Source organism: Camelus dromedarius, chromosome 34, assembly GCF_036321535.1.
Source record: "Camelus dromedarius isolate mCamDro1 chromosome 34, mCamDro1.pat, whole genome shotgun sequence".
In the NCBI taxonomy this organism is placed as follows: domain Eukaryota; kingdom Metazoa; phylum Chordata; class Mammalia; order Artiodactyla; family Camelidae; genus Camelus; species Camelus dromedarius.
The window spans coordinates 6,975,885-6,999,417 of NC_087469.1; the positions used below are offsets into that span (position 1 = coordinate 6,975,885).

General features: G+C 43.4%; 1 protein-coding gene across 9 annotated transcripts in view; it reads right to left on the reverse strand.

Annotated features, from left to right (window-relative positions):
- Positions 1-14,018, reverse strand: part of CADM1 (cell adhesion molecule 1) — a 321,388-nt gene extending 307,370 nt beyond the window's left edge. For 8 of the 9 annotated variants that reach the window (XM_064482072.1, XM_031443640.2, XM_031443638.2 and 5 more), the window contains exon 1: positions 13,862-14,017. In XM_064482072.1, the coding sequence (XP_064338142.1) occupies positions 13,862-13,985 (124 nt within the window). In that variant the 5' untranslated portion in view covers positions 13,986-14,017. Of the gene's footprint in view, positions 1-13,861 lie in introns of all 9 variants that reach the window. The other variant, XM_064482070.1, reaches the window with a different exon arrangement.
- Between the last annotated feature and the right edge of the window lie 9,515 nt (positions 14,019-23,533).

Consider the following 23,533-nt stretch of genomic DNA (forward strand, 5'->3'; position numbering starts at 1 on the left):
CTGAATTATTACCATATTCTCTGATCACATTTATGCTGAAAGGGCTGGAAATGACTTCAAGAGCAATGGATACCTAATTTCCAATTCATTCACGGCTTTAGCAAATGTTTCCTGGGCACATACTATGCGCAGGGCATTGTATTCCATGCTGTTAAGGATACAAAGATGAGTAAGAAGTCCCTCCTGTAGAAAGGCTAGGGGACACATTTCCATGGACACACATCAACATACAATACGGTAAGAAGCGTTAAATATCATGGAATGGCTAGAGAAATTGTAATGTAAGTTAAAAGGGAAATACTACATACATTCAGGCTGGAAATTACATTAAGATTTGAAAGAGAAGCACCGGACCTGGGTCTTTATATACTCACAGGATTTAAACATGCAGACGTGGAAGTCGAGAGGGTGGGGCATTTCTGTTAATGAAAACAAGACGGACAAGTATGAAGTGCACAGGGACAGAGGGGGACCTTGGGGCAATTTGGAGAAGGATGTTTGACAGGAGGAAAGAAGATAAGTCCGGGAAAGCTGGAAAATTAAGGAAGTACAGAAGAGAGGCACAAGGAAAAGGCAGCTAACCCACCTGAGAGGTCGTGTAAGTTTCCTTAAGAAATTCGGAGCTGGATCTCGAAAGATGGGTAGGAGGGAGCCGTCTAGCTAAGGGTGCTTCAGCCCGGCGCGCATCTAGGACATGTTTACTTCGGTTCAGTGAGAACACGGTGTGCAGCTCCTGAAGCAAGTCCTACAGCAAGAACACGGTGTATACAGCTGGCAAGAGGTGAGTGTGGGAGGAAGGCAAGTCAGGGCACCGCAGGCCACGCTGCAGGGGTGTAAGCCATCTTTAAGGTGCCAAGAAAACATTTCAAGATTCTAAGCAAGAAAGTGACCATCTGATGTGAGTCTCAGAAAGATCCACTGGAAGCAGTGTTAAGGATGCATTACAAGGGATGAGACTAGAGGTAAATGGACCAATTAAGGGACTGTTAGATTCGTTTAAATCTACTTTCCTCCGCTGTAAAATGAGGATAAGGGTAAACCGAGACAGTGGTGGTGAAACAGACAGAAGTGATTGCAAGAGGTAAGGAGGTCTTAGTCGCAAACAGAGGGGGAAAGGGCAGTGAAGGACCAAGTCCTCCAAGACGTCGCCCAGATCCATTCAACTCATCGCGCAGACTGGCGATACCCTCCATCAGGACAGAAGATACAGGATCGAGGGAGGTTCGGGGAGCAGAAAGGCTAAGTTCAGGTTCAGACATCTTGAACTTTAGGAAAATACAGTTGTGTTTAAAACTGTGGGTTTTGAAGGCAGACCTGGTTCTACCACTTACGAGTTGTGTCTCTTGGACACGGGACCTATCATCGTCTTCGCTTCCTCATCTGTAAAACGAAGCAAGAGGGTAACCACTTACAGGGTGACAGTGGGGATTAAATGAGATGGTGAATGAAGACACTAAATAAACAACAGTGGCTGTTTATCGTTACTGTTATTTGAGATAATTGTGGAATATCCAGATTGAGAAGCTCAATAGGCAGCTTTAGAACATTGTCTGAGATTTAGATGCAAAGGGCTGTGCACTTTACAGTTTGCGTAACATAACTTTTTTTATAAGGATAGGAAGAATTGGGGGATTGGGATTTGAGACATAGATCTGCCACGTTATTGGATGAGGAGAAGGGTAAGTGATGATTGATGAGAAGCAAAGTAAAGCCCAGTCATCAAACATCAGAGACACATACTGCACTACATGAAAAGAGGTAATCTCTATTTTCTTGCAAGTAACTTGGTGAATTAAATGAAAAAAAGAAAAATAGATACAGAATTCTTCCAACTACCCAAAGAGAACTATTACCCCGAAGGAAGGAATGGAAGAGATGTGAAGATAGTAAAAATAATAATAAAAAAAATTTAATACTTCTAAAGTAAAATAAAGTCAAGTGAAGTAAACCATCAAATTAATACATGAGAACCTAGGATTTGTCAAATAAGAAGACATTACAGGCAGATGTCAACACGGTTTATAGAAAAGTTTGAGAAAAGTAACTACTTATTGCTTTTCAAAAAGAAAAATAAGAAAGCTGTATGAGAAAAGAATGAAATTGGCTATGAAACTGGAAGACGGGTGGGAATGGGCCAGAAAATACCGGGAAGGAAGTGACACTTCTTTATACGGTTTTGATTTTTGAACCATGCTAATGACTTACACGTTCAAAATATAAAATTAAATCAACGAGGATAGGAAAAAAATTAAAATTGAACAGAGACAGAAACGAATGCTCCTTAGTACACATGCCATTGATCACACACACACACACACACACACACACACACACACACAAGGAACGAATTCATGAACTTGTGAACCCGGTACTCTGATCGTCAACCCTCACTGGACTTACTCTAAAGGCAAAAAGAATGGCAAAAAATCTTGAGCTTCACTTGGCAGGTTTGTTGTCTGCAGCGTTCTTGGTAGAGTAGTTCCAAAACTATTTTTTAATATTAATTATAAGACATTGACGTGGCTTGGAACCAAGGTTTTCACCACAGCCAAAGAAAAATACAAATAAGGAATGAGAAAAGGAGAGAAAGAACATTAGTCTTAGACTGGAATTGAAGGCATCAGTATAAGTATAAATTTAAAATGTATACAGATAAACATATATAAATATACATAAATTTATATAGTAATAAATATACACGTATCTCCTAGTTCTGTCCACTGAAACGAAAGTCAACAGCAATGAACACACCTCTTTGATGTCTAAACACCACTTCCCCACTAAAAGGAACCAAGACTTCTTACAGAAATAGCTGATTCCAGGTCTTGAGCAGGGAAAATAAGATGAGCTTAGCTTCTTGTGACATAAAATAAGAAAGTACTTAAAAATTAACAGAGATGCATGAAAAGGATACAAGAGCCAGACTGAAGGGGTTCCCGCTGGCCAAATTTGATGGTAAAGAAATTTTATCATATTGAATTTTTTTTTTAATTTGAGTCTATTATGATTTTAAAAAAAAAAAAAAGGAGAGGAAGGGGAAAGGCAAGTTCTTTATTCAGGAAGGCCTCTACCCAACGCAGGGGAATAACAGAATTAGAAAAAGCACAATTGTGTAACCACCGGTGTAATATTTGATGTAGACAAGGATTACCAAGGCTGTTACAACCACTAGATGAAGGGTCGTTGAGAGAGCAGGATCTTCAATCTCAAAACATCCCACAAATTACTGATTCATTACCAAGGGACAAAAATGGAGAAATCTATAAAGCCACATAAACTAAATGACTAAACATATCGTCAGCCAAGGGATCAAACTCGCCATGGCTAAAATTAGGGAAAACTTATATTATGTCCGTCTTGATGTGATGTTCAAAGGTGACATCAGCTTCGCGGTGGTCCTTCCTTCGATCACAGTCTGAATCGAACTACAGAGGAAACGAGCAAACAATGTGCAGAACTGTGGGATGCGCTACAAACCAGCAGATAAGAACTCAGCAAAACGCCACGGCCATAAAAGGATGCCCCCCGCCCCCTCACTCCCTTAAAAAAAATTAATAAAAGGTGGAGGGCAAGGGAACAGGTCTAGATCCAAAGAAAGAGACCCGAAAACCAAACAGATAAAAAATATTAATGGGACAACTGGGGAAGTTTGACTATGGACTAGACACTAGATAATATTACTGAATATTAAATTTCGTGAATGTAATAATGGCACTGAGGATGCATATGAAGTTGTCCCTATCCTCAGGAGTTCTTGTGCCGAAGTATTCACGGGTGACGTGTCACCAAGCTTACAACCTGCTTTCACATGGTTCAGGAAAAAAAAAAAAAAGATATGTGCAGAGACATTATTTACAGAGCAAGAAATAAAACAAATGGGCAAAATGTTGACAGTTGATGAAGCTAAGTAAGGGGTGTATAAACATTCGTTATACTTTGCTTTCAACTTTCCTACAGTTTTGACATTTTTCAAAATCAAAGCTGAGAAAAAAAATCAACTGTAACTCTCAGGGATCAATCCACCCAACTATGACTGTACCTAACACAATGTCTTCAATAAAAACAGACTCTCGATTTGAAAATAATTTTTAAATTCTCATTTTTCTACCAAGTGCCTTATGGGTTAGCTACAGAAATGTAAGTTCTTGATTGAACTATAGAATATGAAATATAAGAGGATAAGTGAAATAATAAAGTCCTGTCTCTGTTAAAAGGCCCAGAAACCTGAGATTATAATCACTGTCTACTTCTCCAAGGTGAGTGAATAATTCCATTTACCTCGAAAAAACTTTCACCTCCATGTGGGACCTTAATTTAACTGTCACTGTTCTTCAGTTACACCTTAGAGACAGGCGAGTCCCCCTGAATTAATCCTTTCAGCATAGAATTTTTCAGTGCTTTCAAACGTGGTTAGTAGTTGTGCTAATAGCTGGAAACATAAACCCCATCACTAAGCAGTGGCTGTTTTAATAAACGCCATCTATACAGAAACACTTCCTTCTCAAGTGCGTACATCTATTCGACCTTATTTTATTTTTAACACCCTGTAACATAGGTTGTTTTTAATGTTTTTAACTCAAAGCACCAGTTCTAGACTGTTCTTTAACCTAAACTGGGTTTTTTTTTTCTGCTTGCCAAGCTGGCCCAGAGATGGAGAGATATGCTTCCAGAAACAGAAACAAACAGCCACTAACATTCAAGTGATTATTAACAAAAACCAAAAGAAAGGAGACAGAGGTCTCTTCACGGTGACTAGCACTCATGAGATATGCACAAGGAAAAGTGAAGTTCAGTGTCATTTAAGCTAATCTCTACTTGAACCTTTTAAGAGATAAAACCATTTGAGCAGTAATTTGGTTCTAAATTAACTTGGTTTGTTTTTCTCCCAATCTTTGAAGTTTTCATTGTTTAAGAAAGGGTTTTTGCAAGAGAAATGAAGCAGGATTTCTCTTCTATTCAGAAGCTGATGACGTGTGGTAAGGTCTGAAAGGCTTGGCTTATCTCGGGCTGATAATCAGCAAAGAGCCAAATACAAACCGCATTTGACACACACCCATTTCCCCCAAGACCATCCCAGAGTACTTCATGATAATCAAGTTTTCATATCACTGAGTTATCATGCTGCATAACCTTCCACTAGCAAAAACTGAACTCTGCAGGGGAAGGATGCCAGACGAGGAGAAAAATAAGGGAAGAACTGTAGCAAATATTATTAACAGATAAAGGCTTTGCAAAGATCCTAAAGATAACAAGTTTAGCAGTTAGACTTAGAAACAAAGATTTCATTTTTTTTTTCCTTAAGCCAGTAACAATTCACCCTCTCTGTCATCAAATAATAATGCCACCTGCCACGATGGGGGAGATGACTGTGTTTAGTGACACTGCACTGCTCCCAAAGTGAACCCTCTTGAAAGTGTTATAACGCTAATAAAGCCTGGGGTTTTAGCGCACTTCACTCTGGCTCCCAGGGTAGGACTTCATAGTAACTAAACACACCAAACATGGTGGCATCTTTTGGAGTATCTTCAGAGGGGCTGATCTCATTTATGTCAAGCCAACAGCTCCAGGCGAGGCCCTCTGACCCTGACCCTTCCAAAGTCTTCCAACTCCTAAAGGTTTAATGTTTTGTCCAAAAGCCTTACCTTGCCAGCTTGTAATTTGTCAAGTCAATTACACTATTTTCAAGCTACAGTAAATGCCCAGATGCAAACCCGTCCTACCAAATAGGCACAATCCGCTTTCTGCATTCCAAGGTTTACATTTTTCATTAAATTAATGGCAATAATACCGACACATTTTGGCTCGCTGGAAAGAAACACTCATGTATACACCTGTAAAGCAGAAAAAGAAGTGTCTGTGCTGGTGTACATTTTAGAGAAGCCCGTGTTAGTGAAACTGAGAGATGCAAGGGAAAGATGTTTATTCTTGAGGTGGGCGAGGAGATTCAGCCATCCTACGATTATAAACGAAAATAGTTAAGAGAAAAACAGATCAGAGAGCAGTTTTATGCAAAGGTAACTAGATGAAGGCAGATCAGCCGCAACCACTTTCTTCCTCGGTTTCACTGGAGAATCATCAGTCTCCCAGTCCCATCAGGTTTGGGCTGAAAAGTAACAAGAAACGAGGGCAATTAGAAAAGGAGTGAGAAAGCAATCGAGGAAGGAACAGCCTAGAGACAAAATAATGTGGATTTTGAATTTGGTGCAAGAAGCAAGAATTTGAAATTAGGTTTTCTGAAAGGGCAGTGTCACGATCCTGTGGCCAGGAAAGAATTGTAACTGTCGTAGTGGAGTTAAATTCTGACTCGCAGAGGGTGGGGTCAGGGGAACTGGTGAGGAAGCTCAGGCTAGTAAAGCGTGGTTCAGAGAGGACATTGAGGCTTCCAGAGAACACTGCAGAGAAATAATCCACCCCATTTTATCCCATTTGATTTCAGTCCAAGAGGGAAGATAAGGAGGGAAAAAAAGACTCCAAATTTCAGGGCCTTGGAGACCAGGACAATGATGATGTCATTTGCAATGACAGAGACTCTGAGAAAAGTGGAGACCTGTGGCAGAAAAGATGAAAGGTTCAGTTTCTGACATGTTAACTTCTAGGTTAATCCTAGCCAAACGGAGATACGGTACAGACAGCGGGAGAGACGGGGCCAGGGAATCCTTTGTTTTTAGGCAGATTCCCCTCTCACCCCCTCGGGGGACCTCATAACTTAACTCCAACTTGACACTGCCGTCCAGTGCTGGATAGCTCAAGAGGATTCAGAGTGCCTACCTTACCAAGGAAGACTGCCAAGACCAAGCTACTTATTCTAGGCATCTTTAAAAGTCCCTGTCACTGGAATATCAACTTCAAACAGAGTCGCATTGAAATATGTATCAGAGCACTTTCATTCAAGCCTATTTAACTTTTCTGAAATATATAGATCAAAATGTTGGGTCAAATGACTATACTTCAGTAAAACATCAACTAAAAGAGAGAACTTTCCCCACCTCACCTCTCTCTGAATCACCCCATTCAAGACCCCTGTCAGTCCTAAGAGATTTTTTTCTTAGTGCAATCTTAACCACCAAGTTCTTCTTTTGAGTAACAATAAAGGCCACACGTCATTGTAGCTGTGCCATGTATATAAATACCTCAATCTCCCTTTCTTCTAACCCTAGTTCAAGGCCAACTGCACCAAAGCTTTTGAGAACCAGCACTGGAAGATCTTCAAAGAGAAAGTGCCCATTAACCACAACAGCAGCTGCTGGCTAGAGCCTGCAATTTGAATTTCTGAAAAAGAAACCGTGGCTTCTGAAATTTAAACAAGGAGGTGCCACTTGTAATTACAAACATTCCAGTGGGTTCTTTCCTTCATGGATGGTTTCCAAACAAAGGCTTTTTGTTCGTTTTTTTGGTGGCGCTCCCCAAACCGTGAATGGAGGCATTCCTTTGTGCTTTTCCTGTGCCATGGCCGTGGCCAGCTCACAAAGGTGGGTTTTTACCTGGCCAGGGCTGCTAGGACCCCTGAAAACCATCCCCATGTGTAGATGACTCATTTGGCTGGAAACCAAAATATCAAACGTTTCAAGATGTATAGTCCATGTTAAATACATTTGAGAAAGAACCTCTTTGAACACACATAACACGCACACACGACACAAACTTCACATTTCCCGAAACTTGGAAAAATGGAACCCGTCTATTTGCTGAGAAACCACAGAAGTTCAGAAATTAACACAGAAGCATTCGAATCTTTCTAGCTGAAATTAAAAATTCATGTTTTAAATCATGGGGCAAACACTGAGATGTAAAAAGAGTAACTAACATTTTCTCTCTCTACCACCCCACACCCCCACCCCACAAAAATAAGGCCCAAATACTTACAGTGTGTATGGGTTTCCCACACCAAAGTCGGTATTTTGTGATCACTTCAGTTACAGAATACAGGCTGAAATGAGCCCTCATCCAGTTAGAAATGGGGAAAGACTTTTTTTTCTTTTAAGCCATATAGTCACAAAATGCAAAGGCATTTATACCACGGAGATATTTAAAGAAAAGTATAAGAATGCGGTATCTCACAGCCATCAAAAGAAAACAGCCTTTCCTCCAGAAGTCCTCGGATGGAGAATACTCATTTTGAGAACTAGAAATGGCCCATCTCACCAAGGGTGTTCTCCATCGCTCACCACAGTTGAGGGATTAGTTACAATTACTGCATACTTATACAACTATATTTACACAACAATAAAACTCATCTTATCCGATCCAAACAAAACCTTGCTCAAAATAAACCAAACCACACGAAAAGCTCTCCTCAGTGCAGCCAGTAATCATGCTCCGGCTTCTCCAGTTCCTGCTTCAGCTTTGACCCACTGTAACAAGCCTTCACCCTACCTTCCTGGGTAAAGCAGGAATAGGGCAAACGTCCTGTCTACCAGTGGAGAAGATGCACTTTGAGCTAAAGATGCTGTGATTATGGGGGTAGGGGAAGAGCTGTATCGTGCAGACATTCCTTCCAAAGCAATTTACGGAAGAAATGATAGGATGTCCAGGATTTGTTTAAAATCATCCGGGAAGGGGAGGAGGTGTACAGAAGGTAGATGGACCACAGGTGGATAATTACTGAACTGAATGATTTGCACGCAGAGTTAATTGTGGCATTCTTTTTACTTCTGTGTATAATTGGAAATTTCCATAGTAAAGTAAAAAAAATAAACAGAATCAATGTAGAAAAAGTCATCTTGCTAAAATAATTTTTTTCTTTAAGAAAAAAAATGATTCTCAGCTTTTTCCCTGCCTTAAGGGAAAGAGACAAAGTACCTGGTAAGCAAATCAAGATGTGTTCTTGTTCTTAAGGATGCTTCCTTTTTTCTTTAGTTATGTAGAATCAGTTCTACTGTTAATATTAATCTTTGAAATGACAAAACAAAAGCTTAAACGTCTAAAGCCTAGCTTAAACGTCTAAAGCCTAGCTTCACGCATCCGACTTAATACAGCGACACAAATCGGAGCTCTCCCCTACAAAGGTGCTTTGGACAACATTCCTGTTGCGGCTGCCAAATAAAGTCCAGAGGTTTCAGAATCATTTGTCAACACCAAAGACAGCGTTACCGTAAACTGGTCCTTTTCTCCCAGAGGTCACTCCTCTGACCCATCGATTTATTACCTAGAACAACAATTACTCCTGCTGCGTTGAGGATACAAACCATTCCTACCCAAAATATTGTCTGCCCGTGATCCATATCCCTCACTGGGCATCCCTGCTGGGAGGGGGAACAGAAGGTTCACTGGCTGGACATCAAGGGACTTGCTCCCTGTCCAGGAATCGTAACTAACTTAGCCTCAGTTCAGTGGTAAGCAAGGTCCCTTTTTCTCTGGGTTTTGGCGGCCTCACTGCAAAATAATGAGATTTCACCAGATGATGTCTAATATCCTTCCTCTTTCAAAAATTCCGTGAGTATCTCCAATTCATCAACAGGTGATATTCAGAAAAAAAAATTTGTTACAATGTTATATTTTCTAATAAATAATTCTAAATGTGAAAATGAATACTGGGCAAGCTTCTGTTTATGTACATATATATGCATGTGGATATATACCTATTTCTGTGAGTACACACACACATACACACACACTAACTGATACCATTAGGTGCTTATGTGGGACTAATTGCTTGCAATTCAAAGCAGCAAATTTTCAATTCTGCAACAGATGTCGCTGTGTGATTTCTCCTTTCTGTGCCGGATTTTCTGTTAAAAATGCCCAGTGTAATGGTCAGTTATTATTCTTCCCAAGAAAGATACAACATTTGAATCCTTTGGATTTCTTATAAAATTTCCTCATATGCTGGTAAATTTCCATTCCAATCATAGCATTGATTAGTTTGGCCCAATTTAAGAGATTCTCCTACATCAAAATGGGCCTTTTGTTAAACACATGCACCCACAAAATCATTTTTAAAATGTAAATTCCAAGTGGCTGATTAAGCATTAAAATGTCACATGAAGAAACCCAGAGAATGAGAGTTTACAGTAACAGCAACATTACCAGTTTTTTAAAGCCTGAAAATCATTTAGCAATAGGCCAAGGAATAATAAAAATGCACTTTTGCACAAGGCCAAAATGTACCAGGTGTGGGCAAAAGTCAGCAAAAACTCCAAGAGCGCCACTAATGAAATTTTTGGATTTCAGTTTTCACAGCGTTTCTTTAAAAATAAATAGTAAGGCTAATATTATAATGGCAAGACCTCTTACCCATCTGACTTTCACTATCAACCACTTCTTGACACATATCCTAGAAAAGTGACATCTCTTTCCATTCGACCGACAGAGCCGCCAACGACCGTCCATCTCAACAGGTAGCTTGCACTTTCTTCCGCTGAAATTCAGAGCTGGGAGAAAGGATTTCACAATCTCCCTTTTAGACCCAGGTATCCGTTACCTTCTGGGGTTTTAGAGGGAGCGAAGTGAGATGAGCAGGGCAGCCTGGGAGCCGAGGACCAAGTCAGATAAGAATATAAAGTCAGGAAAGCAAAGAGGAAGCGCAGTGTCCTGCCTGTTGGCTTCTTCCCGGTCCCACTCCCCTCTACCAGGAGGGCCATTGGGGAAAACTGGATAAAGCATGTACAACATCCATATGAATAAAGCTCTTTGTTCCAGAGAACTGCCTGCTCTTTTATTCCCCCCTTTTACCGTATTTGTTCATTTCAAAAGATTGCTCAATGGGTCTCTTGTTCCTCCAAAATGTCCCAGGCAAATAATGCAAGCTTGTCTCGTCACACAAGTCACTAAATGAAGCCTTGTGCGTCTCCAGTGACACACTGTAAATATAAAGTGGCATTAATGAGGGATATTTTATCAGAGCTATCACAGACAAGTGCAAGTCCCTCCTGCGGCGAGTCGATCTGATGCGGGGGTTGGGGAGAAGGCAACAATAGCAGGGCGGCACTTTTGTAAAGTCCCCGTGCCTGGGGTACAAGCCTCGACAGACCACGACAGGCAAACACTTAGCCCCCAGGGCTTCCCAGCGCCACCTCGAACCCCTACCCATCAGCCGTCCTCTCTAATGCTGAAAAGGTAAGACGAGAGTAATTAACTACTGAGTCACTCGGGTGGCAAACATCACGCAATCACCCAAAACGTAAGGGGCATGATCTACACTGAGGAGTGAGCTTCGACAATCCCATTTTAGCTGCATTTCAGTAACATCCATCTCATCCAAACACCACAGGAGGGATGGGAGATTTTCTCCAAGGGAGACAGGTGGATTCAGTTACGGGGGAAGACAGAACCAGGACCTACTGCACAATGGCCCTAGATGCTACCTCAGCAAGGCTGTAAAAGGAAGTTAGCAACACCAACAGGTTTCTCTAATCCTGGGACTGGTAACGGGAGGTCTCTGAGAAAGCTTATACTAAGAAGACCAGCCCAAGAGAAATCCCCCGGTTCCCTCCTGAAATCTACTCTCTGGGTCTAGGACCTGGGACTAAGCCAACACCCCTGCTCAAACTCAGCATCAAAAACTGCATTAAAAGGGGGAAAAAAAGATTTAAAGTAAGTCACCTCACCCCCTCACTACCAATCAAACCCAATTACTTTCTAATTTGAACACAATCTGATAACCATTGTACAAACAGGGATGTACACAGGAGCAAGAAGCTGCTTCCATGGTAACTGGCAACAGAATTTTCTTGTAGCTTTGACATGCACGGTTGAGTTCCAGCCCGCTCCTTTCTAAGTCAGCATATATCCCCTCGCTGGGAAGGCAACTTCTTACCGCGAGATAGTTACAAATATGGTACTGTCGCTACTACCCGGTGCCTTCAATGAGCAGGCTGGACAGAGGATTAAAATCTGATCCTGCTCTGCTGCCCAGAGACATTGCATGGCTCCCATTTTTAGTCGAAAAGCAATATCCCCGACCAGCGTTCACCACCCCCCTCCTTTTTTTTACAGCCAATACAAGTCTATTGTTGCCTCTATTATGCGCCAGTTACCAAGCCTGTACTCGCGCTCACGTTTAACTGACACTGGCGCTTTTTACAATGCAGCAGCACGAGGGATCTCTTTCAGGAACATTTTACTGAACCCATCCAGTCAGAGACATCACCCGAAATGAAGTTGTAACCACACCGGCATCCGCTGAACCCAATTATCTCGTAACTCATAAATTAAGAATTCACGGAGGAAAAACACATAAACATCCGGAGACAGTGGCATGGAAGAAAAAATCCTCTGCTCTGAATCTGAAGGTGCTGCCAGATTCCCATCCCTATGTATCCCCAATAGGTTCCCCAAGCCGAGCTCCCCTTGCCAGCCTGTCTGGGGAGGTACTAACCAACCTGGTATCCCCCAAATCCAAAGCTAACACCCCCAGATCTCCCCATTTCCTACAGCGTGTCTCCTGCGGTGTTTACGTAACTGTGTGTCCTCTAGCGTGTAAACAAAAGGCACAGCCCAAGCGGAGAGGCGCCCCGGGAGCGACACGGTGGCCCCAGCGCTGCGCCCGCCCGGGTCGGGGGCTCCGCAGGTGGGGGCTGAGCTCTCGGTGTCCTCTGCCACTTGTTGCTCGCGGGTCCTGCAGCTCCCGAGCTGCAAGGAGGGGCTTTGCAGACGCCGAGCCCTGCTGCAACCCCTCCTGCACCTCCCCGCCCCCCGCGGCCCTGGGCCTCCTGGTCTCGGTTGCCCGCTCCGAGCCCGCAGCAGGCGGCCAGGGGCGCGGGGACGCCGCGCGGCCGCCCAGCGCCGCGGTGGCGGGAAGGGGAGGCAGGGTGCAGCACAGCCGGCCTCACCGCTGGGGAAGAGCTCCGGCTCCCTTTTGTTAGCAAAAGCAAACACTGCCCTCTTCTTTCCCGACCGCGCTAACGCGCCCGGCACACGGGCAGCCACACATCGTGCTCCTGCCGAGTGCTCGGCGTCTTCAGGGAAGGAGCCGGGCGTGCAGAGCCGCCCCTGGGCAAATTCCCAAGAAAGCTCTGCACGCAGGGGGCGCCCGGAGGCCCGCAGGGTGTCCGCCTGGCCGCAGTGGCCGCGAACGCTCCCTCCACCACCCCCGAGCTGCCGAAAATGACAAGCAGCCTGGAAAACCCGTGTCCCTACTCGTGGCGGAGGACGCCGCGGGGCAGGCGGGCTGCGGGCTCCCGGTTCCTTCCCGCAGAGGCGGCGATAGCAACCGTCCTCCCCCTCACGGGGCCGGGCCCGGGGAACTTTCCCTGCCTGGAGCCGGGCCAAGGAGACCCGCAGCCGGGCGGAGGGAGCGGAGGGGCGGCGATCCTGCTGGAGGGAGACACGAGGGGCGCGCGGTTCGGGGACAGGGGAGAAAGGCAGAGCGCGGGGAAAGCAGGAGCGATCAGACAAGTCCGGGGATGTCCTGTGGACCAGTGAGGAATCGCGCTGGAGGCGGCCGCTAGTCAGCCATGGGGTGGTTTCGGGGGTGGAGAACTGGGGGCCCCGCGGGAGAGATGGGGGTGAGTGGGCAGCCCTGAAAGGCGGGAGAACCTGCAAGTTACGGGGACAACAGCGAGTTTGGAAGGGTCCGGAAGGTTTGCTGGGTGCCTTCGACCCACCCCTTCCCCTATATTCTTCAGCCCCCAGGCCCCCCATTCTCACTCCACTCCGCACCCCGCGCCAAGCTGGGAGAAAAGGTGTGGGTGCAGCCATCCCTAAGGGCTCTAATTCACACCCAGATGGGCAAGCGAAAAGGGGGTTACCGACCCCCTCAACCTCTTCCATCTCAGCCCTGAGTTTCCCCTCCACACTCCCTCCGATTTGGATTTAGAAAGTGGGGGAAGGTTGTCATGGAAACGTTTCCCCCCTCCATAGCTACGGCCACTGGGATGCCTTAAGAGATTCAGGGGGCCAGCGGGCCGGTACCCACACCTACCTGTGGGGATCAGTGCCGCAGCAGAGAGGAGCAACAGCAGAAGCCGGAGTCGAAGCCCGGGAGGCGCCGCCGCCGCCGCCGCCGCCGCACACTGGGGTCCTCTCGGCAGCACAGCACTCGCCATGTCGGGCACCTGCCTCAGACTGGCGGCGGTGGCTTCCTCCGGAGCCCGAGCGGACAACTAATGAGATGCTAATGACATGCACTGGAGGCGGAGTCCGGACCGGCCAATCACAGCGCCGCGAGCCGAACCCGGCTCCCGGAGGACTCGCCCCCTCCCCCACCCCGCCCCCTGGCGCTGGCGTTCGGCTGCGCGCCCGCGCCACCTAGGGGCGGGGTCAGGGGAGGGGCGTATGCAAATATGTTTATGTTAAAATTCGTTTTCGCTTCCTCGGGATCAAGGGAAAAGTGTTCTCCTGCGCGCCTGGCTAGTAGGGGCACCGACTCCGGGGGCGGGTCTAGCTTCCCGTACACTTTCATTAGGAATGTTTATAACAATCGCTGTATCAGACCGACGACGAGAATCTCCCTCGGAGGCTCCCCTGCCCCGTACACCGTGTGCATCTGGCCTGGAAACCAAACGTTGCAAATTTCCGACACTCACCTTGCACCGAAGGAATAGATCTTTGGGAAACGGGGGCTGTTCGGGAGTAGAGAGTGAGAGGGCAGGTCCCCGGATTGACAAAACAATCTGGGAGAAGTGCATGCGTGCTCTGCACGTCCGGTGGAGCGGGAGAGCCCTCTTAACAACCTAGCGGTAGACTTGGGCATATTTGGGAGAAAGGAGCCGGAATCGAGCTCTGGGATTTTCTGTGTGGTTGAGGTAGATTCTCGGGAAAGGTAGATCCAGGAGGGTTGGCTTAGGCTCCCCCAGCTTGCTGAAGGTCTCCTTCGCGGCCTTAATATATATGTCTACTTAATATACATGGAGCACATGTAATGTTACATTTTTACTATTACACACACTCAACAAAAAATCTTTTCTGTCAAGGCTTTGGGATGGAGGGCGGAGGCAGGGGGTGTGAAGATAGGGTCTGCCATCTTCCTCCTTCAGGGCTCAAACCCACTCCCCCGCCCCTGTGCCCCCTAATCCTCTAAGACGGCTGGGGACCAACAGGTGCTCTGAGCTCCCTGTGTCTCTGGGAGAAGCTCTCCAGGCTGAAGCGACTCGCTTCTCCGGACTCGCTCTCCCTCCCCGAAATTGCCTTTGCTTTCTTCTCAACCAGGCAGCCGGCTCTCTTGTTTGTCTGCTTTTTAATTACTTATTTTCTTTCCCTCTAGAAGATCGTGTGCGCTCTGACCCTCTGTTACTCAAGCATCAAATTGAAGGACGAGCCATATTAAGTGTAAAGGTTTATAATAATTTAAGTATTCATAGAATGCAGAACAATAAGATGTAGGAAATGCAATTTGCATAATAAATATCAATATCACAACAGCTAAAACAAACCATGACAAATTATCTGTGGCTAAATGACCAAGAGATTACTGAATGTAAATTGCTAAGCTTGAGCTATAGTCTAGAGGAGCCCTCTGTCCTCATCTTGCTAAAAAAAATAAATAAATAAATGAATGTTACATATCAAAAAGGTAGTCAAGATCTGCCAACCCACCAAATGAGTTACACTTAAAAACAGCCTCCTATTATCCATTATGCATAAACTAATTTCAAGACTGCCCAGTCTTCACAGCCCTGGAAATTCTGCTCTGTAATTACAGGCCCCAGTGCATGAACTGCAGGCAGTCCTCCAGAAGTCAGGGATGCTCCAGCAGGCAACCATCATCACACGGTCACCGGGATCATGTCCAGTCTGCAGAGTCCTACTTATTCTTATTCTTATTTCTCTGGAAGTAAAGCTACCTAGATCAGGCTAAATGTAAAGCAGAGTCCCACCACAACAAGGATAAAAATAATTGAGGCCATGGTGGGGAGGGTATAGATCAGTGGTTGAGTGTGTGCTTAGTATGCACGAGGTCCCGGGCTCAATCCCCCATACCTCCATTAAAAAAAAAAAAAATGGAGGCCATATGTATGCTGAAAGATGTATAAAGTAAGGTCCTATATCCCAAGAAATCTAGCATCCTAGTGTAGAGTAATACTTATATTTGCTATTTTTGTTATTACTACTTTGGTACTTATTGAGTTCTTCTTAAGCATTTTTGCATGCATAATCTCATTTATTCCCTGGAACAATCCTCATGGCCCATACTATCCTCTCCCATCTCGTATTTTTTTAAACATAGTTAGAAAGATTAAGCAATTGCCCCAAGGTCAAAGTTTCTAAGGTGCAGACAGAGCTTATGCAATTAACCACTGTGCTATATCATGCCTCAATAAATATTTGTCAAGTGAATGAATAAATTTCACATTATGATGCATGAGTAATAAGCATAAGCTACATTTTTAACATAAGGTGAAAATATGCCAGCAACTCAGAAACATTTTTTTAAAATAACAGGATTGCATTATACTCCTAAGGAAAAGCATTCCTCATAAGGCTGTATCTCGGAGAGAATCTAGTCAGGCCCCAGTCCTCCCACACTAGGAACACAGTATGGGGACATTGGAAGATGTGGAGTGTTTTCATCTCCTTTCATTCTCTTGGCACATCAAATGAACACCTACGCAGATTTCCCGTTGGCAAAGAACAACATGGGACATTTCTGTAGGAAATGCTAATGCTGTATGACTTACCTCCCCAGAAGAATGCAAACAGCTTTAGAAATTTCCACCACAACATACTAGCCCAGCCGTAACTTTAAAGAACTTGCACATGCAATTTCCCAGGTCACGGGGCATCCCTAGCACTGGGTCTTCATGGAAAGAACCAGAGCTGAAAATTTAGGATGAAGCTGTTGCTACCTTATCCACTAGCCCCACTCCTCTGCCACCCTCAGCTCTTTCACACTGAAGAGCTCGCCAAGTGATTTAACATATGGAACATGTGAAGAACGTATCAAATTCCTGCAGCCGCTAAATACAAGTTATGACTACTCTGGCTTTCTCATAGTAAAGCTCGTCATTTTCTGCTTCGTGGACTAGAACTCCTCGCCAACTATGAGCGCCAACATTTTTTCCCCTTGCTACATGGATTTAACCAATTTTGAAAACCAGATGGTGTTTTTGCCATTTATAACTGATAATCAATTGTTTTGTGAATTTAATTTTTCAAGAAAGAGCGGAAATACTTATCAGAATTACAGTCTGGGTGCTACTTGTGTTAGAATAAAATTGCAGAAGCACCAAGAACCCAGTTCTTTATTTTTTTTTTCCCTCCTTAGAAAATTTGAAAGAGTGAGAGAGAAAGAGACCCTAGATTGTTTGCCTCCCTGAAACAGTTGAGAAATATGGGTAAATATATGCAAAAAATAAGGATTAAAGGGAGATTCATGTTTTGAGAAACACATCAGAGATAATCAATGAGAACCAGTGACATTTTGCTTTTTAAGATGCTAACGGTTCGAGTATTCATGTATAAAAAGCAATAAAGACAAATTATTAGGAAAAAGAAAGCAATATTTGGGTCAGTATTTGCCTCGCTACTGGATTACTTGAACATCCATCAGAAAGTGGCTTAATCAGTTTACAGATTGAATGTTTTTGTCCCCCTCCCCGACTCCCAAATTCACATGTTGAAGCTCTAACCCCACCCCCTAATGTGATGATATTTGGAGGTAGAGCCACTGGGCAGTAATTAGGTTTAGTTGAGGTGAAGATGGTGGGTCTGCTATGATGGAATGAATGCCCTTGGAAGAGACAACAGAGTGTGCTTTCTCTCCAGCATGCAGACACTGAGGAAAGGCCATGTGAGCACAGCGCAGCCGTCCCAAGCTGGGAAGAGGGCTCTCAGTGGAACCAAACCATGCTGGCACCCGGATCGCAGACTTCCTACCTCCGGAACTGTGAGAAAATAAATGTCTGTATTTAAGCCACCTAGAATATGGTATTTTGTTATAGCAGCCCGAGTAGACAAAAATAATCCCTAGGCCTTAGCCTCCATTGTCAAAGGAATATTAAAATTATAATAAATGTCAGCTTTTTGCAGAAAGTCTTCCATAAATTAAAGTAAGTTAGATATTGGACTTGGCTACCTTGTAGACAGCTCATCTGTACTTAGATTAAGAGTAAGGAATTCATCTTTGTGGGCATCAGTCTATGACTCTTTATGAAATACAAAGCCAGATAAATCCATATTTTTAAATGACCAGTTAAACACTTTACCCACAGGTATATTCTTCTGGAATGATAGAGTTGACAGTAAACTCTTGAATATCAAGAACTGAGTATTGGTGCGAAACAAAGGGAAGTACTGAAATGGGCTGTGGAAAACTACTATATAAAAATTAGGTTGAGGAGCAGCCCCAATGGCCACGGAAGGGGAATTTGCCACAGGGACCCAAGCCATCATTTGTTCCGATCAAATATCTAGGAATATATCCAGATATGCCAGGCTGATCCAAATATATATTCAGTAAAAGGGGAAAAAATGTATGGCGCACCCCAGTGGAACAGTCACTGTTAAGTTTGGAGAATACAAAGGTGAATGAGAAATTATCTATTGTCAAGGAACTCAGAGTGTAGTAGGGGAGACAGAGGTACATCACAATTATTACATGTGACAAATGCTTTTATAATATGTGCACGCAGCTCCATGTGAACACAGAAGGGAAGCACCTAATTATTCCCAAGAGGCAAGTGTGAATGTCTGTATATCAGGGGAAAATTCACACAGGAGAATGTTCATGAGCTGAGTGTTGGAAGCTGAAAAAGACTCACAGGGTCAGGGATAGAGAGGGAAGGTGTGACTAGAGCGGAGGTCATTTACAAGGGCCCCAAAGCTTAGGAGGACATAGATCACTTAGGGAAGTTTAGGGTCACAGGTTGCCAGAGAACAGGTGGCAAGAGAAGCAATGGGAAAATGTACAAGGACCAGGGATGCCTTGACTGACATGCTAAGAAGTTTTAATGGTTGACTGTGGGTAATGGGGTCCCATTGCGTGAGGAGAATTTCATGGTCAGATTTACATTCTGGAAAGATTATTCTAGCGGTATCAGATAGAAAAGCCTTTAAAATGAATCTTAGATTTGTGCTTTCAGCATATGAGTAAATGTTGGTCCCATTCACCCAAGATAAGTACAGGGATATGGAACAGGTCCGTTTGATGGATTATTGTTTGTTGTTTGGGGGATGGGCAGTGGGAAGAAGGTGATGATTTCACTTTGGGCCAAGTTGGCTATGAGGTGTCTTTGAAATATTCAGCCAGGCAATAAATCTGAAAGGCTGCTCAAAAACTCAGGAAAGTGACTGAGCTGGGAGTCAAGAGCATGTAAGTAGAAGCTGACTTGGACGGGGGCAGGTGAGGAGAAGAGGTGGTCACTTAGAGAGAATATATTGAAAGAGTTTTTAAAAAATAAGCCAAGAGTACCACTCTGATGAACACCAGTTATGTAAGGAGTGGGTGGGGCTTGAGGATGAGGGACATGGGGATGGGGAAGGAACAGAAAGAGAGCTAAACAAGGAAGGAGCAGTGATTAACCATGCCAACTGCTCCAAAGAAGTAACAAAATACAGTTCACAACAATTATCGAGAGTTGACATTAGAGACAAAATGCTGCGGTCCTGTATGTGACCAGTCTCACATTCTGCGTAAACAGTTTGATTAAAGTTTGACAAAACACGGAGAGAGAGATGTGCTAATTTTGCTTATCTTGCCAGTAAGGGCAGGAAGATGCGAGTTGCTAGTGATTTTCTAATATGGAAGAAATAGCTTTGGAGTTTTTCAATTTGACATTCAATTTCATTGACACTGACAGCCTCGGATAGACTAGACGGATCCTTGCAACTGAGGTAACTCAACTAATTATCACATGTAGACCTTAGTTTTTATTTCCAAACTGAACTGTGATTGGTCATGATGCTGTAAAAGTTTTCCCCAACACTTTAAAAGTCATATTTTCCCGAGATGATATCATAATTGTCAGATCTAGCTTTGTGATAATTCCGTGGCAGTACAGCATAACTTCCGAGGCAGTAGGATTTCAGCAAGATCCATTAAAGACAGATATTGGTATCTACAGATTTTCATAAAGCTGCAAATAGAAAATAGCCATATTATGAATACGAGATTGTATCACTCATGCTGCTAAAAGGTGACAATGGTAATATAACTTCTGTAATATGGGTTGTAAACAGGACACGTTCTGAATAGAAATTGTCTTGATAATCTATCTTGCAGTCCCAAACGGGAAAAAAGTTTTTACGAAAATGCTCTCAGAAGTCCATCCTTGGCGTCTTACGATGGCCCTGTCCAAGTTTTCTTGTGTGTCCTTTTGGTCACAAATGATATTCAAATCTTTCAATTGCATTTTGAAGTAGATAGTCTACTATTGTTTCTTCTTTCTGGCTATCCTGCCTGACTTGTGGGATACTTCGAGATTTTGTATTTTTGCACCAAAGTGCCCATGTTTATTCATTCTTCAGACTAGGTCAGCTTAAATCAAACCACCGTCTGACTTATAGCAAACAACCAAACCCTAAATTTCCAAAGAACTACACTTAGTGTAACCATGCAGCTCACATTAAAGCCAGTGCCTGCCTAAATCCCATGTAACTCTTTGAAAATGTAAGAGTTTGTCAGAAAGCTTCCAGAAGAAGAATAATCATCTTACTCTTTTGTAGATTTAGGTAGGGTTCTTTTTTTTTCTTTTTTCTTATTTAAAAGTTATGTCAGCTCTCCAAGGACACCCTTCCAGCTAGCAGGAACTCCGCATGGTGCTTTGAATATCTTCTTTTACCCGTCCCCAGACTGAAGGACTGAAGTTCAGTTTGTTTAAAGATCATGTTTTGAAGAAAAGCAAGGCTTAATTTCAATCTTTCATGTTCGTTGACAGCATTGTCACCTGCTAAGCTATTTCTCTAAGACTTCCATTACAGGACTAATATCTCTCTATATATTTTATTTATGTGGCTTGGTCTGATGAATAACACATTTATGCAAAAATCTCAATATATCTACAAGATGCCAATACATAAAACAGGCCTACTCTCATACACTGCAGTTAATAAAATGCAGTAAACAGCATATAGTTTCAATTAGTACAGTTCATGACTTCAATTACCAAAAAAAAAAAAAAAGCCCTTATGATTTCTAATAATTGTTATTTATCTTTCATCTAAAGTGTTCCTCTTGTCTGTATCAGCTTTGGCCCACAAATAGCATTGCCAGTGGGGAAGGGATACAGCTGCTGCTCACCACACTAAGACGAAGAAGAGAAATCAAGGATCAGGATCCTAGAGCCTCCTGCAGTCTGCCCTCGGTATTCACAGAGTCTGCACATTCAACCAACCACGGAAGGAAAATAGTCAGGAAAAAAAATTCCAGAAAGTTCCAAAAAGCAAAACTTGAATTTGCCATGCAGCAGCAACAATTTACATAGCACTTACATTGTATTAGGTATTCGAAATAATCTAGAGATGACTTAAAGTAGACAGGAGGATGTGCATAGGTTATACCCAAATACTGCACCATTTTCTATGAGACTTGCGTATCCATGGATTTTGGTACATAAGGGGTTCCTGGAACCAATCCCCCATGGATACCAAGGGACAACTGTACTTTTTCTTGGAGAGCTACCATCAGCCGGAGGAGTACGCTTTACTTGCTAATGCAAAGGAAGAGAAAATCTCATGAAGTCAACTCAAACTTAGGAAAAGCTGGCAATTCCAACTTGGTAAGGTCTCTGGCATGTCAATCTCCTAAAGGTGCACTTTGTAAAGCAAGACCATCTTAATATCAGAAACCACCAACTCCCCTCATCTAGCTCCATTCCTGTTTGAGCATGAAACAAGCTGGAAGGGGAGGTGCCCAGTCATTTGCCTGCCAGCCCTCCATCTCCAAGGAATGCCAGTGGGTCTACATGGGTCTACGTTCTGCTCTGCTCAAAGGATCTCCCAACGAGGCTAAAATTCCAGAGAACCTGGAAACATTATATTTGATATTTAAATTGCTCTGTCCCCTCTTCTCAAACCTACAAAGCATCCATCACACTAGTATTCAGCATAACAATGTTATGCTGGTAAATTACATATGTTCAGCATCTTACTGCAAATAGAATTTCTGATTTACAATTTACAGAATTATCTCTTCCACCCTCTGGGTTTGCATTGTAGCTTATCCAGGGGCTTTTACTCAATATGTGTTTTGTTATGAAGATAAAAAAGAAAAGAGAAAAAGCCCTCTCCTTTCTTTTCCCCCTCCTCCATCAAATGCACTAATAAAACAAGTCTTTTGATTTAGAAGAAATCCTATTGAGGACCTAAAGACGTGTCATCATGGGAGCATCACTTCTTCATTATCTGATACTTTTCCCAATTGGCAGTGCTTTACAGAGAGCCATATTCTTTCGAAACCAATGATAAAGAGGTATTTGGAATAAACAGAAGAGCCCCTAGTCAGTGAATACCTCCGGTTGCTTTGGATGGTGACTTTTAAAGCCAGTTCCTAGGAACTCAGCCTTTTTTATCTTCAAATGTTCAAAATTAATTTGCCAAGCCATACAAATGGGCTCTCTCCCCTCACTAAAATCGTCTTTAAAATCACTGAAGTTTAGACCGTGTTTCCCATGCAGAAACAGAAAGGGGGTTATTTCTAGTGTTTCTTTTGTCTCTTTCTCCTCCTCCTCCTTCTTCTCTTTTTTTTTTTTTTTTTTTTTTTTTTTTTTTTTTTTTTTTTTTTTTTTTTTATAAAAACTGCATCACTGTTTTATTTATTTTGAGTAATGGAGAAAAAAGATCTGTTTTGTAGAGGGCAAGAGGGCAGCAGCGAATGCACAGACACCCAGTGCGCAACACTAGCTCAACTCAATTATCTGGGGTCTGGGGAAACTCCACCCTGCCCATTTCTGTTTATCTGAGACAGGCTAAAAATCACCCAAATGGAACTGGTTTGCTGAATGAGGTTACAATGGCCAGTTCCATATTCTCATCATTTTCAAGAGATTGCTCTTCTTCTCCGAAAGGCATTGCAAATAACTACGAGAAAGAAAAGAAAAAACTCGCCTTCTCCCTGGAAAGACTCAACTGAGGACAGCGTAGTACTCTCGATCCTGAGAATTCCCACCAAGTCCCCAAACTCAGAATTGCTGAAAGGGCACCAGGAGGACAACCGAGAAGTCGCATTAGGAAGACCATTACCGCTGCCCCCTACTCACTGCTAAATAGTCTTTGTATTTCAGAATATTCACAGGATGTTTCTTTGGGTCTCCAACCGCGCCCCCCGCAATGCATCATTCATTTATAGATACTTTGCATTGCACTTAAACCCTCAGTTCTTGAAGGAATCATCGCTTTTCTGAAGGTTAGTTGCTCATTCTGTCGACCATTAAGTTTGTTGATTAGGGCGGAAAAGCAAAACAGACAACAGGTGGAAATTAATATTGTAGAACACTAACTATGTCCTGGGATGTGTGTTCTTCGCCTGCCATGCGTCACGTGTTCTCTTTTGGATGCTTTCACTTTTCTTTCTCTACGGATAATCGTATCATCCAAAGGCCCTTTTTGGCAGGAAAATTTGAAACAGGCTTATTTGGATCCTAAAAAAAGCTAAGGGGCATTATTTGAATTTTTGCTGAGTGGATTCAGTGTCAAACTCCTTCACTGGATCTAAGGAATA